The sequence below is a fragment of the Spermophilus citellus genome (genome assembly GCF_964194105.1).
Source record: "Spermophilus citellus genome assembly, chromosome: 14".
Classification (NCBI taxonomy): Eukaryota; Metazoa; Chordata; class Mammalia; order Rodentia; family Sciuridae; genus Spermophilus; species Spermophilus citellus.
The window spans coordinates 96398039-96419941 of NC_138194.1; the positions used below are offsets into that span (position 1 = coordinate 96398039).

At 34.1% G+C, this 21903-nt stretch overlaps 1 protein-coding gene across 18 annotated transcripts in view; it reads left to right on the forward strand.

Annotated features, from left to right (window-relative positions):
* Positions 1-491: 491 nt before the first annotated feature.
* The window catches only part of PHF20L1 (PHD finger protein 20 like 1), a gene marked incomplete at its 3' end in the record, with an annotated part of 71601 nt that continues 50189 nt past the window's right edge, over positions 492-21903 (forward strand). For 13 of the 18 annotated variants that reach the window (XM_081265992.1, XM_081266003.1, XM_081266004.1 and 10 more), the window contains exons 1-5: positions 492-772; positions 2839-2958; positions 17530-17701; positions 17854-17938; positions 21717-21805. In XM_081265992.1, coding sequence (XP_081122118.1) covers positions 2876-2958; positions 17530-17701; positions 17854-17938; positions 21717-21805 — 429 coding nt within the window. In that variant the 5' untranslated portion in view covers positions 492-772; positions 2839-2875. Of the gene's footprint in view, positions 773-2838; positions 2959-7245; positions 7390-14897; positions 14980-17529; positions 17702-17853; positions 17939-21716; positions 21806-21903 lie in introns of those variants that run through there. The other 5 variants (XM_081265996.1, XM_081265997.1, XM_081265998.1 and 2 more) reach the window with 5 other exon arrangements.

The following is a 21903-nucleotide window of genomic DNA, read 5'->3' on the forward strand; positions in this document are numbered from 1 at the left end:
CTTAGTAATGTTTGTGGTACTTTAGGAAATCTCCCAGACTGTGAAAAGGAAGACACTTGTGCAGTTGTGATTGTCATGCGATAGACTGACAGCATAGTGTCTGCCAGGAAGGATGCATTCAGTAGGGTTCACACTTCTAGCTCTGTAGGGGCGACCATTTGCTCTATTCTTAATGTGGAATGGAATGGATACCTAATAAAGTGTGCAGTGCATAGAAGTTTGCCCAAGGTGGTAGGGAGAGGGGCTTGGGGAATAACAATAACAATCCTCGGGCTTCATTCTCAAAACTCAAAGGTCCAACTCCTCACAACCGCCAATGGGCGCCTAGAGCTCCTGTTCCCTCCTTGATGTCTGGGACCCGCCCGCGAGCCGCCTCCAACCGCCGCCAAGCCCCGCCTTCCAGGACGGCCCTCCAATCGGCGGCACCGTCCTAGCCCAACCCTCGTGGGTCACGTGGCGCGACCGGGCCCGCTTCCGGTGCGTCGCGGGCGGCTGACGTCGCCGGGCCCCGCGTCGCGTCAGGGCTGGCCGGCGGCGGCGGAGGTGGAGGCGGAGGCGATGGCAGCGGACCCTGAGCGGGCTTGAGGGCGCGGACCCAGCTCCCTCCCGCGCTACCTCGGGCCGACCCGGCGCTGCCGTCCCGGCTCGCCCCACGTCTGCTCCCTCCCCGGCCGCTGCCTGGGCGGAGGCGGAGGCCCGGGCTGGCCGCCCTGCTCGTGCCCCGGCTCGGCCCCGGACGGCCCGGCTGCTGTGCGGAGAGGAGGCCGAGTCGGTAAGAGGCGGCGGCGGGGCCTGGAGGCCACCCGGCCCCCGCCCGGCCGCCCGGGACGCCCCCGTGCCGTGTCGCCCTCCGGCCGGCTCCCAGCCCGCCGCGCTCGCCGCAGCTCGCCGGCCCTATTGTCTGGGCGCCGCCGCTCCCTCTCCCCTCCCTTCCTTCCCCCTGCCGAGGGCCAGCGGCTGTCAAACCTGGAGGCTGCTGGGCTTGGGGCCAGCCTGCCCAGCCTTTCCTGCCCTTCTGCCGCCCGCTCTACGTCCAGCTTCACCTCCCACCTCCTGTGGCCCCTCCAGCATTCTCTGACCATCGCTCCACTTGCTTGGTGTCTGTCTTACCCATTTTCTCTTCCCCTCCACTTGTCATCTCCCATAGCTTCCACTGTCCCTCCATTTTTTTGCTATTCTTTTTTCGCTTTCCTCCCTGTTTTTATTCCTCTTCGTGTCCTGCCTTCTCTCTTTTTGCCTCAAGTTTTCTTCTCCAATAGATTGACTTATTTTGTAAAAGTAACTTGATTAAAATCTCTCTTCATCCTTCTGTCTTTCCACAAGAAAATGAAACCTTGCCTTTTCTGTATTTACCTCATTCCTAAGTGTCACTGGGTATTATTATTATGGGCTCTAAGTTTGATCCTAGAAAATGTTAGTGTAACTGCCTAACCATCCCTTACTGAGTTCTTCCTGTGAAGAACAGCAAAAATTCTGATTTGATTTCTACACAGACATTTAAGTAACTGCCTTATGTGTTGCACACCAACAAAACTTTTATTAAAAATATTCCTACATGTGTTCCATAACCCCAGTCTGGCCATGATTCCTGTTAACTCTTTAGTGGCCTAATGTTTGCTCAGGCCGTACCAAGAGAATGTCTCCAGCTACCCCCAAATCATGACTGTTAAATTTTATTTCACAATTTTTGGAGCTGGAAGTCATACTATTTTTTCCTCCTTGCCTGTCAGATTCTTTCTGAGAGGAAGGGACAATTAGAATTTCATGTTTGCTATTATGTTTTTTTGTCTTTTGAAATTGTGACCAATCCAGTGTAAAAAAATCAAAAAAACAAAAACCACTTTTTAAAAAACTGTAGTCACCATAATCATTAGAAATTACAAATACAAAAAATTGTTTTAGGTATTTGTCTCATTCTCCAGTAATAATAGACTTCCTGATTATCGATTAGATTTTGATTAGATTATCTCAAAACACTTTCATAGTCCTCAAATACTCATTAGTGAAAAAGGAGGCCATCCCAAGTATGTTAGGTGGCCAAGTTTAATAGTTTTAGTTTAAATAGTCTCCCTGTGAATCATCTTGAGGGAAGTATGTATGTACTTTTTGTAGTTTTTTGTTTGACATCACTACCATTTTTAACATCAGTATGGGTGCTGTATATTGAAATAGAAATAGAGTAGAAGTAAATTTTCACAGTTAAAATCCCCAGCATTATTCCTTATTAAATATGAAGTATAGGAAAAATTTCAGTTGTGACCCTGTTAAATTGAATCTGCTGCCAAGGTAGGGCTTTATAGGTAATGAAACATCCCAGTCTCAAGAGGAATTAATCAAAATCCTCACTGGCCAAGGACTGTGTCTACTGTCTTCATTGTCTTTGTGTGTTTCCAATGTTTTGTATTATAAAGCACTCAAATATTTCTTGAAATTAATGAAAAACTTAATTTGTTTTCTTAATTTAAAAAATTATTCAGAGCACTCGGCTTTCTTAATTTTTCAAAATAGGAAATCATTTTTGGGGTATTTTCTTGGACATTTTCAAATTAAAATTTAAAGCATTTTAACCATTAGTAAGTTTTAATGGCACATCTATTTATTCTTTTTTTAACTACTTATCTTCCTATGTCCTTTTGCTTAATTCCCTATCATGAGTGCCTCCAAGTTGCATAGTACTTTACCTAGAGATGTTGGTAATCTTCATTCAAATTAAAAAAAATTAGGAAGTATTTTAACATCTCATGTATTGTTTTAAAAATTGTTTAATTTTGTTCCCTTACACTATATTTCCTGTGCATTTTATGCATTGGAATCTAACTTTCTTTTTTTCCTCTTGAGGTAGTGAAAAGAAAATACTGAAGAATAGGATCTCAAGATGAGTAAAAAGCCCCCAAATCGTCCTGGAATCACTTTTGAGATTGGTGCTCGTTTGGAGGCACTGGACTACTTACAAAAATGGTATGGAAAATGTAGAATTTTGACTTTAAGCACAATATCTATAGCTTCACATTACTGTTAACTCTTCTGGTAGTAGCAAAAGCATTATTATAATCACAGTTTAAATACATGTGCGTTGGTTTTTAGTTTTCAGTTTTAGCATTTAAAAACTTTATTCAATTATTTCATGTAATCGTTTTAGGTGTTTGAGAACTGAAAATAATTATCTATTACATGGGTTGTACAGAGTGTATTGGTATCTTAGTATACTTAACATGAGTTATGTTGAGAGAGGTTAAGAGGAAATTAATTCAGATAATAAGCTTCCCAAGTTTTAGATAAATTTTGATAGGTCTGTTTTCTTGTCCTGTATCAGAGGTGGTCTTTCATACTACTGAGTGAATTAATGGTTAGCACAGTATTTTTTTCATAGTATACACTTTCAGAAATATCTCCACTCTTCACCATCCCACCTAAAACCAAAATTGCACTTAACTTTCTCCTTTCCTGAAGGGCAGAACCTAGAACAAGTTGTTACTATCTCCCAAACTAGATGGGCACTCCTTCCATACACTGCTTTCTTCTTTTGTTTGGCCATCTGCTGTATGTGGTAAATTTAACCCTCCCTAATATATCCTTTATACATGATGTCAGAAAAGTACATAAACAGGTATAAAACCACCACCTGCCAAAGAAGGATGGGAAACAACATGTAGGGTCACTGGGCTCTAGCAGATATAAAGGTAATTCCCCTCCTCCTCAGGAATGTGATCCTTATTCAGGCTAGCTAGCCCTTGCTCATGGTAGAGGTCCTCTTGGTTGCATTTTCAAGCCTCAACTTGAGAGAACCATTAGAGAAGTCCCCTTGCTAGAGTTGGGTTGCCTTTGTTCTTCTTGAAGCCTATTTATTTTGGTGAGGAGTCTAGTGATTTAGCAACTCCAGGATGTTATTTACCAGACATTTTGACATTTTCTTTCACTACAACTTCATAGTAGGCATGTTACACATTTGCTTTTGATTGATTTGCACTAAGTCAATTTCCTGAGTTGGCAATGGCAGACAAAAATTTGTTCAGTCGTAATATTTGACTTTAGTCAAGGGTTTCTGTCTCTTTAATATCTGACCTTAGACCCCAGCATTTCCCTGACCCTCAGTTTAATGGCCTTGATCTTGGGCTCTGCTTTAGGACTGTTGACACTGCAACATCTGAGGTTGACAGGCATAGTTATTACACCCCTTTTCCTCAGTGGCATCTCGAGGTTCTTTCTAGAGGTCTTGTAACTCTTATCAGGTGGATAGTGTACATAATTGTTCTCTGGAGGGCTTCGAAAACATCTGGGAACCAGGCAGTAAATCTCTCTTATTAGTGACAATAAAGTATCTTTAGATATTGTCAAATGTCCACCAGTGAGGGATGGTGGAGAAGGGGAGGCGATGAAATGCTCCTGATTGAGAAATATTGCCTGAGACTGTGTAACAGATGATAGCAGTTTAGGCAGTAATTGGATTTTTTGGCTCTCATTTGGCCAAAAGGAGCTGTATACTGTGAAGCACACTATTGAATCTCTGTCATAAAATGAGTATAGAAATAATACTTATTTTTTGATTTTGATGTTAATTTTAAGTATTTAAGTTACTGACTTTGGTATTAACTAGTTAACCTACATTAATATATTCTCTTAGGTTTCTCAACCTACAGAGTTGTAACTGAGCTTGCTTCCATTGTTGAAGAAGCATGTAGTTCATTAGTTTTTTCTGTAGTTTTCAGAGAGATGAACATAACTTTTGTATTGGTGAGAAACTTATTTCTGCTACTGGTGATGTTTTATAAACCAACAGCAGTTAAAATTTATGATTCAGTAGTTGAAAGATAAGGACTATAAAAAAAGAGCTATTTTAAAACTATGCCTAAATATATTTTTTAGTGTTCTGGGTTTCTAGATGATTTCAAAGAACAAATGAAAGTTGTAGCTGCTCACCAAGAAATTTCTAAGTGCTTATTAGAAAGGGTGATGTCATGTGTGTCCTCAATTGGTGAAATTTAAATTTAATCTAATGACCCCAGTGATAATGATTGTTTGAAGTAAACATTAGCCTGAGTAATCTCATATGATCATCATGAAACTTTTTATCAATTTAATTTTCATGAATTCATTCATATAAAGATTTGAGCATTTGCTTCAGGTAACTCCTTGATTAAAAAAGAAGTAAGAGAATTATATATACATATTCTGAATAATTCAAATAAATAATTTTCTTGTGATTTTTGTTTTTCAATATCAATAGTTTCAAGAACTACTTAGACTTAGGTGAGTATTAAATTGTTAAGTGGCTTACCACAGAGCAATTTTAAATTGCTGCGATTAATTTATATGTGGCACAATATTTCTGTGGGACTTAATGTTTAATAGGTTTTATTTGTAAATGAGGTAAGCTTTATTCTTCATATTATTCTGTTTGTAAAGGGCCATTCTGTATTTTGTATCAATTCTATTTGATTACTGAGAAACTGACATTCTCATAAGGGCCAGAATAGTTAATCACTAAAAATATACAGAAATAATTCCCTTCCTCCCTCCTTTCTTTCACAGTGTTTCTTGTAACCATATTGAATGCTTCATCTTCCAGATTTATTCAGATCAATTTGAAAAGTATTGAGTCATATTTGATATAAATGTAGTTTAATTGTTATAGTCATTGGACTGGTAGAGAATAAATGCAAATCTTGCTGTTTCTGTACTTGACACTAAATAGTTTATCTGTTATTAATGAACTTACTTATCAAATGTTGATATGTTTCCTTTTAAAGAGAAATGCAAAAGGAGCCTAATGATAGTGGAATACTCAGAATACCAGTTTTCTTTGTTCTGTATGTAGAAGTATTTTCATATATAAAGAAGAAAAAAATAATTTTTAATGTGTCCCTAGGAATAAAAGGATAAACTCTAAATGTAGTAGGCAGAAACAAACTAAAGTTAAGCTCCCTTAGTTTAAGATTTGTTTAGTAGGAAGACTCACTCTGTTTTAGGAAAAGTAAATTATTACTGTTTAAACAAACCATGTCACATATTTCTTAAAGTTCAGGAAGATATCTTACTTTTGAAGAGAAGCTTTTTTAAAGTAGGGATTTATTACTTTTTGTTTTCAAATTACATTTATAGCTACATAAGAAAATAATTGATGGCTTGATTATTTTCCAGTACTAATGGGGGCAGACCTAATAAGCCATTGAATGATTAGTCATTTTCATTCTAATATTTGTTGTTTGATACTTGGATCTCTTCTAGACTAAACCTAACTCCTAGTGTGCACTATTAAAATTTTTGAAAATTTTGTAGTCTTACTTAAATTTTTTCTTTAACTGAATAATCAGTATAAGGATTTTAACATACTACTTTTCAATTGACACAGGCACCCGTTTTCTATCTTACCTCCATCATATTTTCCAATATAACCTCTGTCCATCCAAACTTTGACATTGACTGTTATATTACCTTGAAAGCAGTAATATCATGAGAATCAAAATGATGCAGGTGTTTTGATACAGGAATGTATTTTGGTAAGAAGAAGGTGCAGAGTTGAAGTTATACTGGAGACACTAAGTGGATAGTTTTAAATTGAGACATAATAAATTCAGAGAGTTATTAACCCTGTAAATATGAGTAATCTTTAAATGGTCTGCTTATTAGCAAAATAGAAGCAGAATTACTGGCTTTTATTTACAGATTGATTTTAAGGATCAAATAAACTTGAGTATTTAAACTTACTTTAAATTACACACATTTATACATAAATGCGTGTAATTTATACATATTTATACATAAATATAAAGCTTGAAGCAAATTCAAGGGAAGAGCTAGAGTTAAAAAATAATCATTTGGGGATCTGAGATTTAAGTATGTAAGGTTTTAAATGAAGCTTTAGTGTTTATATAGAGTGGCCTGGAATTGTAGGAAAGCCATATCATTGAAAAAAGCTGTAGCAGTCTTCTTGGTGACAATCAAACATTTCTATAAAGTTTTATAGTTTATAGAGCACCCTTGCAAATATTAAAGTGTCTCATTATTCCAAAAATGTTCAGTGATGAAAGTGGTAAAACTGGTTTTGACTACTGATTTAACTTCTGTCTTTTGATTGAAATTAAACTAGTTATTATGTAGAAAATGATTTAGTTATGAAAACACGACAAATAATATGCTGTGGTGTTAGTCTTAAACAAATTTGAAGTATAGAGTCAATTGAAAATATTCAGATGAGTTATGCTCTTCTGACTTCTTTTGGAATATTTCTATTTAATTCTCTTCTAGATCTAAAGAAAAGGAAAATGAAAGATTAAAAAATGTGGAGATGTCTCCAAGTATCAGAGTTTGATAGAACAGTATAAATTTGAATTGGCAAATGCTGTTTCCACACATTTGGAGGTTTTTGAACTGTATGGAACATTTGCAAATGTGAGTTTTTAAGATGTTCATAAGCAGAATCTTAATAGTGTGGGAAAACTGAGGAAATTAATTTGTAGCAAGTACAAATCACCTTCTAATTAAAAAAATACATATATTCTGAATTTAAAAAAATTATTGTTTTCCTAAGATATTCAAAGGAAAGCATTAGTAAAGATAAGTTGTATGATCTATATTTAGGGTAGGAGAATACTCCTGAGAAGAAATATGTGGATTGACTTTTAATTATGAAATAATACTTATATTAGATGAGTTTTTAAATTGTAGGAGCATCAGGTGAATACTTTTATGTAAAATATAGGTTCTTTTGGTAATATGAATAAAATATTTGTCTCTTTATATGTGGGTTTTCTAAATTCGTATATAGTTGAAAAGTAATCATTGTTGACTCATTAACTACCTTAAAAACCTAATTTCAGAAAACGTGTGCAATTGCATGTACTTTTTTTTTATATAGTTCAGACATTTTCACATCTAGATAATCATAAAATTTGAATCAAAAGTCAAATCTGAAACCATCCAGCCTAATCATCAAGCAGATGTGTACCAGTGTACAGACATTTTAGTTCTTAAGTTTTTAAAATATCTGCAAAGTCTTGTATACTCCTTTTAATGATGATAAAGAACTGCCTCCTCCCCAAAAACACAAAGTGTGAAAAGCAAAATTAGAAATAGGGGGAAATAGAGTTATTATTTATTTTAAAACACATCTGGTCTCACTGTGATCTTTGTTCTTATTAATTTTTTTTTCTTATAGTTTTCTATAAGAAAAGGAGAGAAAAGGAATACCGGGGAAAAAATTTAAGTGGAAGTCAGGTTCTTCTCTGTTTTAATGTCTTTTCAGTCAGTGTTACTTTTTAAATGATCTTTCAGGTCCTTTGATTCTAAATTTATTTTCTTTTATATAGTTTACTTATATTTTAATCTCATTTTTAGACAGGAAAATAACAGACCCAAGGCAGAAGTATGCTAGACAAGGAAAAGTCACATATAGTTTGTTTTTTAGAAGAGAAAACAGTTAAGTACATGTATGAAGACGTGAAGATGTGTCTCTACTTTTTGTACAACCTACAAACTGATGATTTCCTAGCCTCCTTCATAAATTTATAAAAGTATAAAATCTATATGTGTAATATGAATTGTTATGCATTCTCTTGTCATATATAATTAAATTTTTTAAAAAAGTGAATGTAATTTGGAACAAAAATCTAGAAGCTTGCATTTGGATCATAGTGCCTTTGGGCTCCAAATGGTGAGCTTTTCACTATGACACATTGCCTCATTCCCTGGAGCTGTGATCTCAGTTAGCTAAATGGGCTCAGTGTTCACAGACCATATTTCTTTTTTTTCCTCCCTCCCTCCTTCTGTCCTTCTCTTCTTCCTTCCTTTCCCAGTACTGGGCATTGAACTCAGGAGTGATCTACCACTGAACTACATCCCCAGCCCTATTTATATTTTATTGTGAGACATTGTCTCCCTAAGTTTCCCAGGTTGTCCTTGAACTTGGACTCCTGAACTTGGATGCCTTCTATTTTTTGGGCCTATAGGCATGTGCCATCCTTCCCGGCAAACAGGCTATCTTGATTGCCCACTTAATCTAGTTGTATGTATGTGTCTGGCAAGACTGTCCCCGGAAGTTCATCAAGGCTCTTTTACTCTTGCTCCTTGGAATTAGAGAGCTTGCCCAAGGCAGGTTAATTTTAGGTCTCTGTATTCTAGAAAGCTTCCTTCTTCTGAGCTTACCTTAGAATCAAACCTACAAACTTACAAACTGATGATTTCCTAGCCTCCTTCATAAATTTATAAAAATATAAAATCTAGGAATTTTAAGCTTATTTTGCTGTGGTGTGTGTGTGTTTCGTATGATGGCAAAGATTGGGCTAAGAGAAAAGACAGTTGTATTTGCTTCTCTGACATTTGGTTGAAGTGCAGCTGTCATGTATCACACACTTATATCTCTGTATTCATTGCATCATTCCTGCAGAATGTCGTTATTATGTTTTGTGAGATTTCGTTCTAGTCACATCACATAGATACTAGTTTATTTTTTGGTGGTGGGTTGATTAAAACCACTAGCTAGGAAACAGTTTATGTGTGGTAGTTAACTACCACGTATATTCTCTAGTAAAGAGAGTATATTGCAGTTTTAGTTTTGCTGAGTTGACAGAACTGGCATCTGCAGATACTTAGTGTTTTTAATTTTTGTTTTTAAATGATGTATTTTAAGCTGAGGGAGAAAATATTAGTTTTAATTTTGTGTTTTAAATATCAGTATAATTCTTAAAAAGAAATTAACAGTAAGCTGAAAAGGCAGTTTAGTTTTGCTAAGCTTCATAAGGGTCCTGGTTTTTTAGTATTTTTAAAACTGTAAATTTATATTTTGTAGTACTAGTACTGTTGACCATCCCCTACCATCATTTACCACAGATCATAGCAATATTCATTTTATTAAATTAGAAATTGGTAAGTGCAAGTGTGTGTATGTGTGTGTGTGTGTGTGTGTGTGTGTGTGTGTGTATCATAGGTATTTACTTGCAAATGGTAATATACTAAGTTTATTGAATTTTGGTGGGTTTGTAATAAATGAACTCATATGTTTGGTGTTATCTGGAAATATATGGTTATTACAAAAAAAATTAAGACAAATGAATTTTGACTTATGGGTTGAACAAAAGATGATCTTTATTAACCTACGTTAAAAATTTCAGTTTTAAAGTCATATTTTTCTTAGTTCTATAACAAATCATTCTAGGTTTCCTATCTTAATTTTTAAATTTACATAATGACAGATTTTAAACGTGGCAAAAGTTAAGCTACATTATTTTCTCAGAGTGATTCATTTTAATAGTGTGATATTTCATATTTCGGAAGAGCTGAAATGCAGTAAGTACTTCTTTAGTTTTGAGAAATTTTAATAATAAAATAGGTCTTTTTTCTTTGCTTAGTCATTTTGTGTAGAGGTAGGCATTTTTCAAAATACAAGAAAATCTGTTTTCTGTATTCTTTGAGCTAATAGAAACCAATTTTAGGTATGTTATTTGTATAAAAAGCAGAAGATTAAATTTGAAGGAAAAATAAACTAATTTGATTTTTCTTATTTTTTAAATCTGTTTTTATTATCTTTTATTAAGAGCCTGCTAAACTTAAAACTCTGCAGTAAGTGAGAGGACTTTAGTATTATCAGTTGCTAGAGCAGAATCTGGAGTGATTGAACATCCAGTCTTTAGAGACTGCAAAACCTGAATTCAGGGATCCAGCACTATTACCTCTTTAAATGGAGCAAGTTAATGAACATTTCAGAACCTCTGTAACCTGGTTGAAAAAGCAGAAGCAGTAATACTACCTTACACAAAGCGTTCTCAGAGTATTAAGCAAGACAGCACCTTGATTTTGGCATGTTTCCTGCCACTTTAGGCACTTAACGCTAACTTTAGTATTAGCAATGTGAATGTTAGTTATTTTAAGAAGGTAAGTCAAATGGAAGAGAAATTAGTATTCTGAAACTTTAATCAATAAGGGATATAAACACATGTGTAGTAAAAAATATTTAATTGCTAAATATTAACAAATATAATTAGGCAACTTCATCCTGCTAGAATTTTGAGTTTTGCTGGCATAATTAAGTGGTGAAAAGTTTGATTGTAGCTGAAAAAATTAATATGAAGTGCATAAACTTGGAGTACAGTGCTGGTGATGGGGAGAGCCTGTTGTGGCAAAGTAAAAGGAGAGTTTTGAGGGGTTTCTGGAGTCTGATGGTAGGAGGAGGTAAAAAGTGCAAAGGTCCTAGCATAGGCCCTACCTGTGTGTGTTCTGGGGATTAGTGCACGGTCTGAAAGGAAGAGCTGAGAAATGGTGTGATTAGACCCTAGAGAGTTGTAGAAGATGTGATTTTGACCCATGAGCTATTATCTTGAATGTTCTTAAAATTCTAGATTATTTTTAATTGTGTTTCATTTTGAAATCTCAACTTTGAATAAATCAAAAGGGTTTTTTTCAGTGTTTTTTAAGTGTAAAATAAATTAATATACAGTGTCTAAAAGCACTGAATTTTAAAATTCTAGTATAAAAATATTAGGTTACCTTGTCTTTGCAGGTAAAATCAGTAGATGAATAGGTGAGGAAAATTACAAAGTGTATGTAAATTTGAAGTGCTTCTAGGAAACTGAAAACATTAAAAAGTTACTAGGTTACAAGAATATTGTGTTTACTTAGGATCACAGTCTACCTTAATTTTTATTTGACAAATAAACCTTTTATTTCTAGTTCTTATGATATGTTTTAGTTATTTTGAATGAACACCATGTTAAAATAAGTTAAGTTCTTATCTGCAAAATTTTTTGAATTGTTAATCCTAACTCCCTAGGATTCTGCTAACATTTACATTATGTTTGTCATATTTGATACATTATTATCCTATAAATCTTAAAGAACAGTTTTGTCCATGAAGTAATTTTTATTTTTTTATTTTTTATATTTTGCCATGTTGGGGATTGAACCTAGGACCTTGTATATAGTAGGCAAATGTTCTACCACTGAACTACACCCCAGCTCTGAGAGCATTCTTTTAAAAATATTCTTATATGCTAGTATAATGTATCTTTACTAGTTATTACATTAGATTATAATTGTGTTAATTTATTTGATTCACTTTTTCTTTGCTGATTAATGAAGTTAATAGGAAACTGTTGATTTCTAAATTTATATCAGAACTTTTATTGTCTTATCAACACAAAATTTGAATAACTCAGGGCAATTTTTAAAAATTCTTTCACCTTTTCATTGCTATGACATTTGTTCAAATAGTTGCTTAGTCTTTACTCAAATCTTTTTCATGAATTTTAATGGTCTTTAGGACATTTGGCAACATATTCTGGCCTTGCTCAGTGGATTGTACTGATTGTACTTCAGTTTAAGTGCAGGAGATTCGAGACCATAAGTATATCTGGGAATTTCCCTTGTCCTTCTCTTATTGTTGACTTTCTTTTATCAGTACAGGTCAAAATCTAGATGTATCAAATAGGATGACCAATCAGAATGAAATTTTTAAATTTAAATAATGTTTGTTTTACTGTTACTACATTGACTATGTAGTAACAGTAAAACAAACATTATTTATTAATATATCAGTTGATATTTCTGATATGACTGCCTGCTCACCTTTCTTTTCCTCTTTCACTCAGGAATAAGGGACTACTGATAGTTTGAATGTTAATAGATGATCTTGCCTTCCAAAAATTTTTGTTTGCCCATGGGCTCTTGAAATCTGCATAAACCCGGGAATGTCCACCTTTAAAACTGTTCATACATATCCACACTAATAAACAGTATTTTGCTTGCATATAACCTCAGGCATTTTGAGATCCTCCTTGTGGATGAGTCAAGACTTGCCTGTGTTAAATAGTGAACAGTGTGAGCCAGTATATGAGTTCACCAGTATTGGTAATTCCCATTTTAGGTTTCTCATATTTTTGTGTTTTGACAACATTGGGTGTTGATAATGTAAGGAGCTGATGCAGTATTTTCATTGTGTAGCTAACTTTGGTTAGTGTCTGGTTCTTATTCATTGTGGATTTAGTTCAGAGTTTATAGATATTGCTACTGTCTGAACAATCTTCTGTTTGTGTTGGAAGTACCTGTCATAGTGTTAAAATGACAGTATATAAGTAAGGCAATAAAAATCTATTAAATAGAGTTCAGAGAAAGTAAAAATAATTTTTATTTTGTATGATGACTTTGCTCTGTTTGTAGTTACAGCCACAGGAACGTGACCATTAGGGAATTTGGATTCAAAAAGGGTCAATTAAATATAACAAAGATTATCTTAAAATCTTCTGAGTATTTGGATTTGCTCTTTATTTCCGTTGACCTCCCACCTCCTCTGAGAAAAGCTAATAGGGTGAATTATTTTCCTTAAGTTTGATCAAGATAAACTCTTCTTCAGGATTCAAGTATAAAAGACATAAGAGCAATGTCATCCAGAGCAGTGGAGCACTACCTTATTTTGTACACAAGTAAACGTCACTTAAACAATGAGTGTATAAGTGGTATTACACCAGGGAAGGTACACAGTGGAAATTTTATGGAATTTGGCAGTAACACAAGAAAAGGGATAAAAGAACTCTATGTAAAATTTTCTCTTTGAGGAATCATACTTCTAGTGAGGTTACCTTCTCTTCATTTCTTTTTGTTGAACCTTTGTGAAATGCTATCTCATGCTCAATTTGTTTCTAATTTTCTCATCCGTAATCATTGTTTTGGCAGCTTATCTCTGAAACCCCAGGCTCCCAGTTTCTTAAATATTTTCAACATAAATTATCATCATAAATTTCTGAGACTGAGACCAATCACTGTTCTTTTCTCTAGCAGCTTTCTATGATTCAGCATTAAAAAAAAAAAAAAAGACAAAAACAACACAACATCTTCTAAATTCAGTAAGAAAAATTTAGGTTCAATTTGTAGTCAATTATAGTAAAGCATAAATAGTGCATCAAAATAATGTTGTAGTTCAAGATGGGAAACATTTGTGAATACATTTGTTCAACAGTATTTTTCCTTCACCGTGTTTCCAAACATTATTACCATGGGCCATCTGCTTGAACAGGGAAATCATTTTATTATTATATAGCAATGTATGTTAAAATGCTATTTTGTGTACTTTATATGTATTGCAAAGATTTCAATGTTATGATTTTTTTCTTAAGGTAGAAGTGAAAAATAAAGTAAAACTTCAAGTGACTCCCTGCTATCTGTTTGTAGAAAGCTAGCAAGTCCAGTCTAGTACTCACTATTTTCCATTATGCATCTTACTATTAATCATGTAATCTGGTGAAAGGGAATATAACTGTTTCTGTTAAGCACCCCTTCAGTCTCCAAACACAAGGCCTTTGAGGACAGATCCCACCTCCTACTTGACTCTGAATCCACATTGGCTACTGTTACCCAGAGTTACATAAATTATTTAAATTAAATGAACATGAGTAAATGAATTATGCTATACTCTTCACATTGTATTATATTTAAGTCTCAAATCTCAAAGTCCCCTACTAGGTTCAACATGGATAATGTCTCCCAAGAACCTTCAATGGACTCCCTGATTTCTTTGAATTATTAAAGAATCTTAGATAAACCTTTTGTATGCACTTACTATTTTTACTGTGTATAATATCATCACTGAGAGATAGGCCTTTTCTCATTTCTCCTACTGGCATGGGACATAGACTTGTGCCAGTCAGTCTTGCCTTTGAACAATGCAGTATCATGTAATCTTGGACCAGTCTTCATGTGTTAAATTGGGACTATGTTATCTATTCCATGGATGGTTACCAAGATCAAATGAGAAATGCATATAAAGAACAGTTGACATGCAGTAAGTAAAAATTGTAGAGCCTTGACATGCACATGACAATAAATGCTTCATTTTTTTCTCTCATCTGACTCTAAAGATAATAAGCTTCTTGATGGTAGAAGTTAATTATGTTTCTTTTTGTATCTACCAACAGTGCCTAGCAAGTGCCTTAGTCTTATTAGCTGTTCAAGTATATGTTGCATGAATGAACAGAAATTTGGACATTCTTGATAATGGTAATATTTCTGATACCTTTATTTAAGATTAAAAATTTCATTAGTAGATCTTATAAAAGTTAAAATTATATTAATCCTAGGTATCATATTACTTATTTAACTTTTGGCCTTTTCTCAAGTATACACAGCAGTTTGTAGATAATTACAGAGTGTGACATGCTGTGACTTCTAAAGAGGCTCCTAGAATTCAGTTTGTAGACTGGTTGTTGCATCAGGCATCCTCTCAGCCAGCAGAATTGGAAATATTTAAGTAACCATAAGTTACTTAAGAATGCAGTTTAGATTTTCATTATTTAAAGTCGTTTATATTATGATATTTTAGCGAATTGAATCATTTTATAAAGATAGAGATTATTTAAATCTATTACTGTGGATTCTCCTCACTTTGAGAAATGTTTTAAATATGTATAGCTGCATCCATTTAGAATTTCAAGGGAACTACACAATAAGTCCCTTACTATTCAGAAATTAAAAGATAGTGACAAAGTAAGCATGTGAAATCTTACATTTTTGAGAGAAATTTATCAATTTTTGTAATTGATAGAAAATCTCTTCATAGTACTTCAGTGGCTGGCAAATGTTGAAAATAAAGGTTAGCCAACCTTGTTCTAGGCTTCCTTTGATGCTTTTGATAATTTTTATATTTTAAAAACCAGAGTAGCAAAAACAGAAAACCAGAGCAACACTGGAAAATATGAGCATCATAACCTTGGCTCTTTGTGCTGGGTGGGCTTGTCCTCCTCAGCAGTATGTTTATCTGGATTTCTTTGTGTTTGTTATACTTTTCTATAACAAAGTACTCCAAGATTATAATTGAGTCACCAGCCTTCATAGTTGTGAAAAACATGCAAATTGTCTTTCTGTAACATCACTTCTTCATGCTGAATACTCCCTGAGTGCCTGTTGAATGTCCTATCACTGTGCCAGGTTCTGGGAGTACAGACTGAGGAGCATTCTGGAATCATATTCCTTGGCTATATACTCTCTTGAAAAATATTAATATTCAGTAATACCTAAGTTTGGCAAAATGAATATTTTATCTCCATCTCCATCTTTTTGGTAGCACCAAGAAGTCTTTCAGTAAAGAAGGTAGTTTAACTTTTAAATCCAGTATATTCATACCTTATTTGACTTCAGGATCTTTATTCAGTGTCACAGATCTCAGTGTCTCAAGGGATATAAATGCTTTCCTGCACCCAGTTTGAGAACCTGTACAGAGATGATAATCACATGATGAGTGTTATGAGAGCAACACTGTAGGGAGGTCTTCACAACATTGGCTGCACATTAAAACAAGTCTTGACAGGATACTGAGGAAGGGAAGGCCAGATAGAAAGAACACAGTGCACAAAAGCACAGGATGGAGCATGGTACCTTCAAGCAAATTGCAAGTAGCTCAGTATCATGAGACAAACATACAGCTGACTGCCAAAGAAGTAAGAAAGTACATAGAAGGTATACATAACAAGGTGTATCTCTCTGTATTTCAGAGAAAGATTCATAAAAGATCTTGAATGACATGATTGATCTATCAAACAAGTGGTAATTTCAAAGTTATGTAAGGTCTTTGTGACTTTAAAGCCAATTTTCAATAGGGAAAACAAAGACTCTACATTTATCAAAATCTAGCAAACATATGAGATAAACTATTATGGTTGAATCATCACCCATGTGCTATTGAGTTCTTAATGTATTAAATCATACTTTTACAAAATGTTGAGTCATCTTTGAACATTCATTTCAGTACATTAGAAATGATGAGGCAATTTTCCTTGTAAAAAATTCCAAGTGAACTAATTTCTATTTTGGAATAGAAAAATCTTCACATGTGAAGGCAGAACAGTGATATATTATTTTTATATTTTTAAATTTAAGGTTTTATTAGATTTTCCTAACCTTTGTAGCTATTCATTATAAAATACTAGAAAGTATAAAAAAATAAAAAGAAAAGTGCACTTAGGCCATATAGAGACAGATGTACATGTTGGTATATTTGTATTTTTTCTAAACACAGTTTACATATTTATAATTCTAAACTTAGTGCTTAGTTTTTACATTTTTTCTGTTTTTTAAATTACTTGTAAGCATCCTATTTAAGGACTATTTCCTTTAGTAAATATTCCATAGTTCATGGAACTGTAGACAGACTTCAGTTTTTTTCAGCCATATTTTTAGATGGTTTCTATTTTCTTTGTTATTACAAAATAATGCTTTGTGTATATGCTTTCAGAATAAGAATTATTGGGTCAAAAAAGGAAGATTATGTTTAAATCTCTTGATGCATTGACATTGCTTCCCAGAATAGTAGGGTAATTTTAATTTTTATTTGGAGTGTATTGAAGCGTTTATTTCTTTAGTTCTTGAGAGCATTCATTTATAAAAGACAGTAACTATAATATTAACTGTGGATTTGATAGTTTAAAATATGAACATATTGTTTTGCTCATAGTTTTAATGGTAAACAGTAGTTAAGTGGCATCTTTCTGTTTAATACCTTGTATAAACAAATGTAAGGATTTTCTCTTGATTTGGAACTTTTTTGTTTTTGAGGTACCCATCACGAATTGAAAAAATCGACTATGAAGAGGGCAAGATGTTAGTCCATTTCGAGCGCTGGAGTCATCGTTATGACGAATGGATTTACTGGGATAGCAATAGATTGCGACCCCTTGAGAGACCTGCACTAAGAAAAGAAGGGCTAAAAGAGGAGGAAGATTTCTTTGTAAGTAGGAGGCATTTTTTGTTTGCTAGTTTTGCTAAATATGTAATGATATATTTTAAAAGTATTCTGTTAAATTCGACAAAATTCTGTTTTTGTTAAGGAAATGCTTATTTATTATACATGGAATTGATATTACAAGTTGTTTAAAATAGGATTTTAAAGCTGGAGAAGAAGTTCTGGCTCGTTGGACAGACTGTCGCTATTACCCTGCCAAGATTGAAGCAATTAACAAAGAAGGTATGTAGTTGAAATGGTCTGAGAATTAAAATGGGATTGGCAGTAAAATTTCACTGTATTTTTAAATTTCATTAATGTATGTAGTTGTTATATGTAGCTTTTACTTTACTTTGTTTTGTATTTTACTGAATTAATTGTCTGCTAGTGTTCTATTTTGGGAGCTAATCTGTCATATATTGTATAAAATAAGTTGGCACATAAATACCAAATAAAGTTAAAAACTTTCAACTTTCAGTTTTTAGATCTATATTGTATGTATTTATTCTGTTTCCTGTATGTGACTGGGTAAGGAAAAATTTTAAAATAAAGGGAAATTCAAATCAGTTCAACTTGTGAATGAAATACGTGCAATAATTTTGGAAGAAAAGGTATTGAATGTGAGGATTTTCTTTATTATACATTTCTCCTGTACCCTTTCTTTAGTTACTCTATATAATTGACGTTTATTTTCCTAACAGTCTTGTTGGACAATTTTTAGACCATGCCATACTGAGCAAAAGTTACTGAAGTAATCAAAAATGTTGAAAATAACACAGAAATTAGTCCAGCATGATGGTACACACCTGTAGTCCTGCCTCCATGGGAGACTGAGGCAGGAGGATCACTTGAGCCCAGGATAAATGGGGCCAGCCTGGGCAACATGTCGAGAGTATGTCGAAATGAACAAAACAAACAAACATCTGGGCTGGGAGTATAATTCAATGGTGCAGTGATTGCTAGGATGTGCCAAGCCCTGGGTTCATTCCCCAGCATGGTGAAGAACCAACTAACAGAAATGAACAGCAATCAGTGTCATAGTGTGGCATGAGATTGGGAAACTTTGTAGACAGATATTGAACTTAAAATATATAATTTGTAGCTTGATTAATCTAGAAGCATGAGAATCAATGCTTAAATTATCATTGAAAATGTGCTTAAATATTTTATTTTTAAAAGTTCTCTACAAAAATTTCATTTAAGACAGTTTTGAAATACTTTATATGTTTCAAGTCAGGTAAATATTAATTTTCTATTATAGTTTCTTAAATTTGTCAACTTATTAATTTTTTACTAAAGAAACATTGAGCAACAGGTTTTTGTCAAGAAGGATCTTTGATTTAAGTAAGGAACACTGCTTTAAACTGAAAGACACATAAGGTAGCTGAAGAAGGGATTTAAAGGCTTTTTTGGCAGAAGAAATAATACATGGAGAAGAAGTGAGAGAGACTTGCTATCTTGAGGAGCTCCAAGTGGTTTGGATAAAGAATTCCTTTATTGGTGGAAGTGAGGAAAGTGGTTGGCAAGAGAGAAACAAGGGTCAGTATATAAGGTATCTTATGATATTGCTGAAGAATTTGAATTTTATTTGTGGGTGATGGAGCCATGGAATAAATGTAAGCTGAGGGTTTAAAGTAACCATCAAAGATAGAAGAAGAAAACATTTAAAAAGTAATGTATTGAGTAATGTTATATATGAAAAAAATTCAGTAGTCTAACTCAAAAACATGATGCAACTTTGCAAACATCTTAACCCTGTTTATTGTTTTCATGGATTGAAACCATGGCTGTACCTGTAGTTTTATGAACAGGGTTACCCTACTGCAGGAAGAGTGGAGAGACAGCTATCACTGGTATTGCAGATTATATTTTCTTTTCCATCAAGGTCTGTGCACTTACCCTTTATACAGCTGTGTCATGAAGCTTACAGGCCCCAGGATTGTTCACAGTGATCCTCTGTGTCCAGTCTAGAACCTAGTACAGAGTAGGGAGTCAGTAACAGTTTTTGGAAGGAAGAAGGGGGGGGGGTGGAGTAACGAACCTGTTCTTTCAGGTAAAAGGTTCCACTTAAAACAAAGTCAAATTAAAAATGCCCTCTAATGTTCCTTTAAGTGTGAAAAATCTTGGGATTTTCTTTCATGGTTCAAATTCTCATAACTGAATGCATATGCAATTGTGCATATACACGTGTAAACACATCACACTCAGAGCAAGACACCTTTATTCTTTATCGTATCTCATTTATCCATAGGCGTGTAATAAAGAAAATTAAACTTATGTTAGTGGAAGAGTGATGATACTGGTAGGTATTGTGTTTGCTGCCATTTTAGTTCCAATAAATCTTTAGTGAAATATTGGCAGCCATTATTTGTTTTATAAAAATCTCCACTAGAAAATTTCTATACATCCTGCAGGGTGGATGAACTTGTCTCTCCCCACTCCTCAAAAAAAAAAAAAAAAAAAAAAAAAAAAAAAAAAAAAAAAAAAAAAAAAAAAAAAAGTGCAGCAGGCACCAGAAATCTTCAATTCCGTGTAAAAGCAAAAACAAACTAGTAAATATGTGCATGACTAGAGAAGTCAAGGAGGTTTTTCATCTTGGGTATTTGAGATACAGCTTATAGAATCCAAGAGTAGGGGCCAATCAGTATGACTAGAGAAGTCAAGGAGGTTTTTCATCTTGGGGATGAACCTTGAAGAATGGGTTGGAGATAGACAGGATGAAGGAAGATGAAAACATCAGAGTGGAGAAAAAGGTATGAGCACCAGCTGGAGGGCCTCCCCAGCAGCCTGGGCTCCTCTGGAATGCCATGTTGAGAAAGGAAGAGGGGGGAGAATTGCAGGAGAGACAGTTGTCAGGTACACCTGCAATTTGACATTCTAAAACATTTTATGTTCTCTTTATATCTGTGCTCATCATCTAGTCAGTTATTTTCATAACTTGAGTTTGGATCTTTGTAATATTTTGCATTATACTAATTGTAGAAAGATATAAAATCAAATGGTGTTATTGAGATTATCAAAAAATAAAAATATTTGCACATATATGCTATTGGGTTTGGTATCAACTCCAAAGCCATTAATAATTATTATCACCTTTCTTGTTTATACTTCTTTGGTAAAGACCAAGTATCTCGACACCCTGCTCTCATTTGGGAAATTATAGAAAAAACATTTATCTAGAAAATTCTAGAAAAAAAATTTTTTTTGGATTTCTATAAGTATAAAATCCATGTAATATGTTTCTAGTAGTTCTAACTTCTACAGACTTCAAAGTGTGCAGTCTATAACCAAAAGCTAATGATATTTCTGAGTCTTTATGCAAGTGAATTTGCAGCAGAATCTTGAATCCTAAAATAGAATGACTTAGTAGGAAAGAGATGGATGGTGAGACACAATGGGGGATGTTTAGCTGTGTTGCTGCTTAGCCAACCAGCAGCTGGTGCAGCATTCCATCTTCTTGGAATTCTGGGTCTTGATCTGCATAATGCAACGGTCGTCTAGATGATTTGAAAAATGATTTTCTGGCTTAAAAGTCTGTAAATATATAAATCTTTTTTGCCAGTTTGATACTGTTGCCACGGGGATGCTCTTTTCTTGGGAAAATATGATCTTTTCCTATGTCAGAATCTTAATAATTTTGAAAGAAAATTTCCAAGAGAATAAATTCTCATTCCTATGGAAATACTGTGCTTTTGTAAATAACAATTTTATTTTAATCAGAAGTTCAAGCATATTTAAATTATTACAAATAAATTTTTAAATTCTGCAGTAAGAATCAGAATTATAGGCAACTAATTTAACAAGACAATTTTTTTAAAAGGATAATATGAGTTCATAGTTGTTTTTAAAAGGCTAGAGAAAGTAAACTTAGTAAACTTGTTGGAATCCTTAGATGAGTTTTTGTTTGCAGTAGTGTTATCACAGATCATTTATTTTTGTCAGGTTGCTGCTTGTTAGCTTCCAAGTCTTGCTATAAGTTTTCTTGATATTTTCTAATGATTCCAAATTGCTCCTATTTCAGGAACATTCACAGTTCAGTTTTATGATGGTGTAATTCGTTGTTTAAAAAGAATGCACATTAAAGCCATGCCTGAGGATGCTAAGGGGCAGGTAAGAGTGTTCAGTATTCCTAGCTACTCAAAGGGATGGTCTTCTCGAATGGTGACTAATCAAAATATTCAAGTATTTTTAAAAGTGAAATAATTGTA